The sequence below is a fragment of the Loa loa genome, assembly GCF_000183805.2.
Source record: "Loa loa unplaced genomic scaffold supercont3.469, whole genome shotgun sequence".
NCBI classification, from domain to species: domain Eukaryota; kingdom Metazoa; phylum Nematoda; class Chromadorea; order Rhabditida; family Onchocercidae; genus Loa; species Loa loa.
In genome coordinates this window covers 9056-18851 of record NW_018108649.1, presented here as the reverse complement: position 1 = coordinate 18851, position 9796 = coordinate 9056, and the positions used below count along the sequence as shown (strand labels likewise).

General features: G+C 32.5%; 2 protein-coding genes across 2 annotated transcripts in view; both read left to right on the top strand.

Annotated features, from left to right (window-relative positions):
* LOAG_18724 (succinate dehydrogenase flavoprotein subunit) overlaps positions 1-2737 on the top strand; it is a gene marked incomplete at its 5' end in the record, with an annotated part of 4218 nt that extends 1481 nt beyond the window's left edge. Inside the window, 8 exons of the mRNA XM_020451387.1 lie at positions 65-258; positions 403-609; positions 870-1018; positions 1131-1249; positions 1354-1546; positions 1727-1921; positions 2047-2160; positions 2406-2737. Coding sequence (XP_020304831.1) covers positions 65-258; positions 403-609; positions 870-1018; positions 1131-1249; positions 1354-1546; positions 1727-1921; positions 2047-2160; positions 2406-2492 — 1258 coding nt within the window. The 3' untranslated portion in view covers positions 2493-2737. The remainder of the gene's footprint in view (positions 1-64; positions 259-402; positions 610-869; positions 1019-1130; positions 1250-1353; positions 1547-1726; positions 1922-2046; positions 2161-2405) is intronic.
* A 791-nt stretch (positions 2738-3528) lies between these two features.
* LOAG_09744 (hypothetical protein) lies at positions 3529-9016 on the top strand (the record flags this gene model as incomplete). Its single annotated transcript, XM_020448010.1, has 17 exons — positions 3529-3706; positions 4629-4808; positions 5077-5252; positions 5432-5582; positions 5689-5789; positions 5952-6000; positions 6178-6261; positions 6472-6555; positions 6810-6920; positions 7045-7200; positions 7304-7422; positions 7521-7656; positions 7766-7849; positions 7984-8112; positions 8201-8378; positions 8635-8753; positions 8870-9016. Exons 1-17 carry the CDS (start codon positions 3662-3664, stop codon positions 9014-9016), a joined length of 2049 nt encoding a protein of 682 aa, XP_020301811.1. The 5' UTR covers positions 3529-3661.
* Positions 9017-9796: the final 780 nt, after the last annotated feature.

Genomic DNA, 9796 nt, shown 5'->3' with positions numbered 1-9796 from the left:
GAGAGAGAGAGGGAGAAAGGAGGGAGAATTGGTAAAACATGTCGTTTTGAGTGTACTTTTGTAGTGCGAAGAACACAGTAATCGCAACAGGAGGATATGGACGAGCTTTCTTTAGTTGTACTTCTGCACATACGTGCACTGGTGATGGCACGGCGATGATTGCTCGAGCTGGACTGCAGAATTCCGATATGGAATTTGTTCAGTTTCATCCAACCGGTATTTATGGTGCGGGTTGCCTCATCACTGAAGGGTCTCGAGGTAGTATTTTGTGGCAAATTGACCATTTTATATAATTATTATTTGGAGAAATTGTAGTTTTTTACAGCTGTAATTTTTTATTATAATTTTTGTAATTTTTTAATACTGTAATTTTTTCTTAATAATAAGATATGGTGTTTTCAGGCGAAGGTGGCTATTTGGTGAATAGTGAAGGTGAACGCTTCATGAAGAAGTATGCACCGAATGCTTTAGATCTGGCTTCACGAGATGTCGTTTCGCGGGCGATAACGATCGAAATCATGGAAGGTCGTGGTGTCGGGAAGAATAAAGATCATATTTATTTGCAGCTGCACCACTTACCTGCGAAAGATTTGCATGCCAAGTTGCCAGGTACGATTAGTTTCAGAACATTAAGAAATTCGGTGTTTATAAGTTTCCGGTGTATATTCTAGTGTTCATAGCAGCACAGATCATAATACTGCAAGGCCGTAATATATCACTATATTTTGAAATTAAGCCTCATAATCCTTATGACTTTCGCAGTTGATTTTGCTTAAATTGATTGCAATTTTTTCAAGGAGTTAAATAAATCCAACCAACAAATTAGATTTTGTCACGTTGGAACTATGACTGTTGTGCTTATCGTCTAGGTATTATGGAAACGGCAATGATCTTTGCTGGTGTAGATGCTGCAAAGGAACCAATACCCGTCTTACCAACGGTTCATTATAACATGGGCGGCATACCAACGAATTATATGGGACAAGTCTTAACGTATAAACCTGATAAAGGTGATCAGGTGAAATTTCATTCAGTAAATTACAAGAAATTCATTTATTCTTTTTTTATTCAGTTTTTGCCCTTCTGATATTCCTCTTCTTAAATGATTGCAACAATGTACGAAGTTACAGCTAGTGCCGGGATTATATGCTTGTGGTGAAACAGCAGCACATTCGGTGCATGGTGCGAATCGTCTGGGAGCTAATTCATTGCTAGATCTTGTCGTTTTCGGACGTGCTTGTGCTATCGAGTAATTTTTTATGTGATTTTTTAATTCTGCTTTTTATAAGATATATGTTGATTGTTACATTGTGTTTGTATAACAATACCGATACAGAATGTTCTGATTTGCAGTATTCTGGAGAAGGCTAAGAAATCGCCTGAGAAGATTCCTGAATTACCGAAAGGTGCGGGAGAATTAACCATTGCAAACGTCGACAAGTTACGCTTTGCCAGAGGTGATATTCCTACCGCTGCTTTAAGATTGAAAATGCAAAAGACAATGCAACAGCATGCAGCTGTATTCCGACGCGGTGACATTTTGAAGGTGAGATCGTTGAAAAATGAGAATATAACATCCGTTTTAAGTTTTTAAAGTCGAGTCCTAAAAAAAATGCCATGATAGAGTATAAGCAAATTAAAGAATGTGAAAGATATCCCATAGGATCGTGAATGAAAAAGAACACATAATTTGCGTTAAAGCATCATTGCATCACTAACATTGCAGGAAGGTATTACAAAGATGGAGGCTCTCTTCAAGGAACAAAAACTTCTTAAAACAACAGATCGTGGATTAGTGTGGAATTCGGATCTTGCTGAGACATTAGAACTACAGAATTTAATGCTAAATGCGACCCAGACTATTGTTGCTGCGGAAGCTAGAAAAGAAAGTCGTGGAGCACATGCTCGAGACGATTTCCCGGTTTGTTAATATATCGTTACTGGGTTATCTGGTTTGAATGTTTTCGTGATCACTGGTTTAATAAATCAACACTTGTTTACGTCTATTGAATTTGTCTCTTTGCAAGTTTGCATTCTTTATTTCAGACACGAATAGATGAGTTTGATTATTCGAAACCGCTAGATGGCCAAACTAAGAAACCATTCGATCAGCACTGGCGTAAGCATACTATCATCGAACAGAATCACGAGACTGGAAAGGTGGGTAATTAGATGCATGTAAGGAATATATTTAGATGTAGGAGATTCATGAAAGAGGACATTAGTTGTAGGATGCAAGGAAAAGGAGAAATGTTAAAGTATATAAGTAATTCAAACCCTAATTTCGAGTAATTTCTTCCAGCCTCTTTCATTCCTTGTATTCTCTTGATTTTCCGGTTTTTTTTTCTTTCGTAATATTAGTTTTTTCCTCCTTTTGTTTGATGCACAGTAAATTTCATTTTTAGATTAATTTGCTTTACCGACCGGTAATCGACCAGACGTTGGACAAGAACGAAACAGATTGGGTTCAACCGATGATCCGATCTTATTGAATTGTCACATATATAAATATGTTTCAGTTTCAGTATTTCTTCGTTTCATCTTAACTATTTTCCCTAACATATGTGTATATGGTTGTTAGTAAAGAACTCCATTAGGTGGAATTGGTACGGCAAATATTCCTATGCTCAGCCATTTGTACCTGAGCAATCCATCTTCTATGTTTTCCCTGTATAGTCTATGATTTTTATTATTTCCTTGCATTGATAATTGTATTATTTTGTCATGTTTATACTTGAACTGTAATATTCAACATTATCACCATTCTTGAATTAATAAAAATTCTGTTTCAGTGGTCATCATTCCTGACAGGAATTGCATTTACAATTAAAGCACTGCTACTTGCCAGTTAACTTATGCCAGCATTTAGGATAATTGTATCACATTTGCCACAACCTCGAGCAATCATATAAATTAGATTAGTGGGAAACGGTCTCTTGACTTTTTACATGAAGATGTTAATGGAATTTTGCAAGCATTACACATTTATGATATGAACATCTTTATAATGGAATCCAAACTATTGTCCTTGAAAGAAATCTGTGATACAAGTAACATCATAATTGGATGGACTGGCTGCAGTATTCGTATACAAGCCCATTACTAGTTTTAATTTGTTATTTATCTCTTGATTTGAATAACCTTGTTCGTGTAAGCTTGTTATAATGCGAAATGTAAACTTTGTTAACTTTGGACTGTGGATGAAAGTTATCGATAAGCACAGAGAAGTTTGGATAGTCTGCTTATCGATCATAGGATATATATATATATTTTTTTTTCAAACTTTACCTTTATTTATTAATAATCCATTTACAATGAATGGATCAATTCAATAATATTTACTCTGGGATACTGATATGAAATATGGGAAATGAGAAAATAGATGCTAAAATGTTCGCATAATTTAATCATTTCTCCAAGCAAATTACAGAAATATCTGAAAACATGATAGAATAATAATAGATTATTACATTTATGATATTTTTGTATACGATGGTAATATTCCTCACAAAGAAATAAAATATTATTTTACAGGAAATTTACTAATTATTCTTCGTTGTAATTGGAATCTTTGAAAATTTGGTGTAATAATTCTTTAATGCTACATTGAAGAATTATTGAAGGAATTTTGAAAAAAGATCCAGTGAATAAGAGTAATGGAATGAAGGAAGATTGCGATATTGTTGATATTACCGACGATATTGGGGTTAATCTTTCTAATATTTCATTAGCAATGGTTCAAGGAGACGAACTATTAGAGTTTGGCTTGTTATTTTCATTAACTTGTTCGTCTTAATCGATTAATTAGACTTCGCATTGATTATTTTTTTTTAGCAGATTAATTATGCTTCCTAATGATTAGTTTTTTTAACAGATTAATTGAACATCGTAATGATTAGTTTTCAGTTTTCCAATAGTAATGATTAATTTTCCAACAGATGAATTAAAGTCTCCTCATCCTGCTCTATCCATATAGCTTTATTTGCATAAGTGATTGATAGTAAGTTTACTATTGATATGTTGAAGTGATGATGAAATGCATGATGTTTAAGCTGATCCTTGAATGATGATATTCGATGATGATATTCTATTGTGATTGTATAAGTTTAACTCGAATATCATAATTCTTTCCCTCAAATCATTTATCAGTTCTTCCATTCTACTTCCGATTAACAAGCTGAATGCTAAAAACAGTATCATAGTTAAATTATAGAAGTAACATTATTTGAGTAAATCCAAAAATATGGTGTAAAGTAAATTACAAATCACTTAAATAAAAGTAGCATCACATAAATAAGCGATAAAAATAGGATGAAGGATCATTATTGGTAATAATGTCTGAGTTGAATAAATAATATTAATTACTTTCTTCTAATAGTTCCCGTAATTGTTTCTTAGGATCTTCAGCATATTCGTTCTAGGTTGAGCCGTTTGGTAATTCGGAAAATGTCTCGTTTACTATCTGTTTTCAGTAGCTCGAAAAACACCTCATTTATTGTAAGCTTAGCTAAAATAATCAATGAACTCGTAGATCGAAGAAATGTATGTTCAACATGTGATTGGTTGTTGTAATTTTACTGTTCTCTTTCATAAAATTTTTTTCACCGGAATATATTTGCACTTTCCAGTTGGATGATGTATCAGTTCGAAAAGCTTTCGAATCGGGTATTGATTTACGACAGTATTCCGCGGAATTGCAGGAACAACTTCGATCAGCTCATTTACTTGCCGTGAAAGACTGTATTGATCAAGCGGAGAAACTTGCTGAATTACATGAAGAAATCACCGCATGCGACGATGCATTTGCTGTAGAATTTAACTTTTTATTATATCTATAAGCTCAGTGTTATTCCAACTGCATACATTTATTTTACAAGTGTATCCATCTAAAGTTAAAAGGTTTTAGAGCTACATTCAAATACGGTAGATGTAGAGTTTAGTGTAATCATTTACTTGTCACAAATCTCTGATTTATTGTCTGATTCATTGTTTATTGTCACTTTGTAAATTCATCCATGCAATAGATGTAAATTCATCCATGCAATAGATTAAAGGAAAAGTTTTGGATAAATTTAGCAATTGGAAGAGATGCTTCGAGGTTTTCAATCAGAACTGGGTACTATCAGTTCAGACATGAAAAGACTGCAACAACAATCAATCGATATCAGTCAACAGCTGCAGAATCGACAAAAAATTCGGGGAGAATTAAGCCAATTTGTTGATGATATGGTTGTATCACAAAATATGATACAGTTAGTGCATTCTTTTTTTTGATATTTTTTAAATCTATTTTTAATGAACAACCTTCAGATGTATACGATAGCATATCTAATAATAGCAGTGATTTATGATCAATTCTGTATTACATTCCATTGTTATTAGAAGTTAGTCTGAGTTTTATTAATTTTCTGATACTGTTTATGTGTTGCAGAACAATCGTTGAACGAGACGTTGGCGAACGTGAATTTCTTGAGCAACTCCACGAACTTCAACATAAGCTGCAGTTCCTGAAGACACAAGAATTCCGTGACGCAAAAGCTACTTCTGATGTGCATGATGTTGTCGAAAATTTAAAATACAAGGCAAGTTTGGTTTGAATTTAAATGATTGTATGGACAAGTATCGTTATCTGTCTTCTGTGGCACGTGTTGAAGCAAAGTGTTCATTGATGAATTATTGCACTTTCAGGCAATGGCAAAGATAAGAGAGTGGCTACTTTTGAAGATTTCATCTTTTAAAAAACCGCTAACGAATTATCAAATTCCACAAGGAGCACTTCTTAAAAATCGGTTGATTACTGCTGCAAATAATTATGCAATATTTATGTAGTTGCAGCCTATAATCTTATCAGCTATTTGTCATCATATTATTTCGAGAAATCGGTCGAAATTTATCAAACTTTCAAAGAATACTTTTCAAAAATTGTTTATGCACAATAAAAAAAATTTCAGATTCTTTTACGAATTTTTGTTGGCAAATGACAGGCATTTGGCTCGAGAGGTAAGTATTATTGATAACAGTTTCCTGAATATAATGTGGAAGTCTCATAACGCGTGATTCGAAGGGAATGACAATAAAATATAGCTAAGAAAACTTGATAAAAATTAATGTTTTGATTAGTGATGAGTAATAAATACTTATATTCATATTAGATACTTTGTAGACCTTTTTATTTAGATTCGGGATGAATATGTTGATGTCATCAGTAAAATGCTTTTCACTTACTTCAAAACATACGCATCCAGATTGTTCCGTTTGCTGGTACGTCCTTTGTGTCAATTCACTGTTAATTTAGTTACTTTTCAATTAATTTAATGTAACATTTTGACTAGCAAGATTAATGCTGTGATCAAGCATGGATTTAATTTTAGCACTAATTAAATCTGACGGGTATCGTTGCAAGTATTCGTAAACATTGCAACCTTCCTCTAGGTTATCATAAGCAGCTGTGTTACCCATGAGCAATTTCAGCTAACTGATGTAGCGACCAAAGATGACCTTTTGGGCGTAGAAAATACGGTGAAGACATCCAGTCTTTTTAGCTTAAAATCTCAGGTATGTTGGTTTTGATGGAAATGCCGTATTGCATATAAAACAGTCTATTTTATATTGCATATAGAACAAGTCATATAGAATAGTGCGTGTAGAACAAAGTTATTTTTCTTTTTAAAATGAAGTTTTCCTGTCTTATTATTTCTTCGATCATATTTTGTTTTTTAACAATTATGGAGACGCTGTGGCTCCTCATAATGCTATAATTTCCTTAAAATATGTTATAATAAGTAAACATTATTTTGCCATTATTGCAGATACGAAATCGAGCAACCGTTTTTTCTCTGGGTAATCGAGATGCTTTGTTATCATCTGATTTGATGTCCCCGCTTATTGTACCGCATGTAGCACAACAGGCAAATGAACGGGTTTGTTGTTCAATTAATGCAATAAGAGAAAAAATATGTATATCGATATATGTAATCTGTAATAGGTGTTATTTTTCGTGTGAATGAGTAATAATTTTTGAATCCATTAAACAATCAATTGCAGTTCCAATTTGAGAATTTATTTCGAAGTCTGCAATTTGCATTTGTGGATCACTCCTCACACGAATATCTTTTTGTATCGGATTTTTTCATGATCAATGGGCAGACTTCTTTTGACCTTTTTAGCGAAATTATAATGCGTACGATAACAACCTTATTGGTTAGCATTTAAAAAAATACAATTTTTTGCATAAATACTACGGTTGCATTGTAACAGTTAATTTTCTAGATTTTATCCCTCAAATTATTTTATTTTTTCTCAGAAATCATGCGAAGAGCATATATCTTCTAATTATGATGCTATATCACTGTATATATGCATTGGTCTCTGTTCAAAATATAAAGAATTAATGATTGAACGAGGAGTTCCAGCTTTGGAGAGGTAAAATTTTCACCTGCAACTACACCGTGATAATGGAATCTGGTATTCATAACAGGTTTATATTTTTTATGAACTGAGTTAAAATATCCAAATTACAGTTATTGGGAGACATTGAACTGTACGTTGTGGCATCGTTTTGATGTTGTCATGGGATTCCATAATTCGAGCTTACATGATTTTGATGTGCATAAAATGCAACTACAACAATTGCAACCAGACACTCATCCACATTACGTTAGCTTTAAAGCGTTACCTTTTGTATTGTATACTTCTAATATTCTAGCTGTTATGTCTATAGAATTCTTAATATATTTTTCTTTTTTTGATTTTTATCATGTATCAGGTTATAAGACGTTACGCGGAGTTCACATCTGCATTACTGATTTGCAGTCAGACATCGATGCAACGAATTGATCTAAAATTACAGGTATTATGCCTTATTATCTTTGATTTCAATCTATGTGATCCATTTTTAGTTTTTACTCTCGCTTGGTAAATAAATATGAAAAGCAAGGAAGTGAAAATTTCTTCCTTAATAATACTGAAATCGAATCTTTGCAGGTTTATTTGAGTAAGCAACAAGCTGAGATCGAAAATTTCCTAACTCGTATTGCGGAACAATTAACTCCTCGCGTACAGCAGTTGGTCTGTCTCATCAATAACTATGATTTAATTCTCAGTGTTCTTGAGGTTTGCTATTTTAGTGTTAATTAAACTTGATTTTATTGCACCATTCACTAAGATATGTGCCTTTGTGTTACTATCACTATGATGACAGGAACGAGTGACATTCGATTCAAAAGAAAAATCATCATTCTGGGAATTGAAACAGAATCATATCAACGAATACGTTTTACTGATGCTTCGACCCCATTTCGGTGATCTGATGTCATTTGTCACTGAATGTGAACCACTGATTGAACAAGGCCACAAGCAGCTTTTAATTCGTTATTCAGGTAAAACATCTTTTGTAGTTATCTTTTACAGATTGATTAGTTGTTAAATTGATTTATGTTGTATTTCTGAGGTAAGAGAGAGAAAGAGGGAGAGAGAGGGAGGAGGAAAAGGAGTTCAACACATCGTCGGGAATATCGAATTGGGGCTGTTCTATATACCTCTTTCATTGTCTTTATGCAAAAAAAAGTAAGCAAAACTCACTTTTTGGTAACTGCAAGGTTCAATCTTTATTATCATGAAGTACGTGCAATTCAGATAATGTAACAAAAATTGTGCGCAGTTTTTGTGCTAATTGGAAGAAATCGATAGACGCGATAAACAACGAAATTGTTCGATCATTTACAAATTTTAAAAATGGTACTAACATCTTACAGGTTAGTATATTCTTCACAATTTTACTACCTGATTTGATCTTCTTCGCTTTTCTTTTTCTTTTTTTTATGAATTATTGGAAGAATTATTGATAATGATATATATGTATATATTTCAGGTAACATTCACACAAATTGTTCAATATTATCATCGATTTAGCAAAGTATTATCGCATGAAGTATTTGCAGAAAATGCTGTCCTAAAGGAGCTAGTCAATATTCATCATATTATGGTAGAAATAAAAAAGTACAAGCCGGTGTACTAATTTGCATATATCTTATTTTAGTTTTTTACTTGCCTGAGATTTTCATATGCAATCTGTCGAACCTTCTATGAGCTTTCGTTTTTTTTTTCGGAAAAGTATTTTTGGGTTACGTTGTAACGTAATGAATAATTTAATTTTTCTACATTTATTTTTCGATCTTTTTTAAGTATAAAACTTCTACAGCATTTTATAGCCAGGTTTAGCTATGCAAAAATTATTTGATATTCAAAATACTACCACGATTATCTGAATATTCACATCCAGTGTAATTCATTCTTAATAATAGCATAACTATATCCAAACACGAGATGCAATATTAGTCTACTGGAAATGATTTCATGCATTACTTGCGCGGGAGTCAATTTTGTTCATTTTATCAAATTTAGCTTTTGAAAAAAAAGTTTATTCACAATTCGCTATTATATACCATCTATTCATTACCTATTTATCGTGATATATGTGCTAAAATGTGGAATATTTTCATGATCTTTAAGTAGTGATAAAAGTGATAAGGGAATTTAATTGGTAGATTATATATTTTGATTTAACTTGAATGTTTATGACATTTTCCTAGTTAGTTGTTTTTTTTTCTAAATCTGTCCAAATCAATTAGTATAATCCTAATTACGCTAGTATTTGTTCTTTCTGGTCTTTGATGATTTCTTGAGCAGACAATCAATTTGACATTTTAATATAAACAAATATTTGTTGGGAATTAATGAACGATATGAAAGTATTTTATTATGCGAAAAGTTCAATTTGGGATATATTCATTACTTT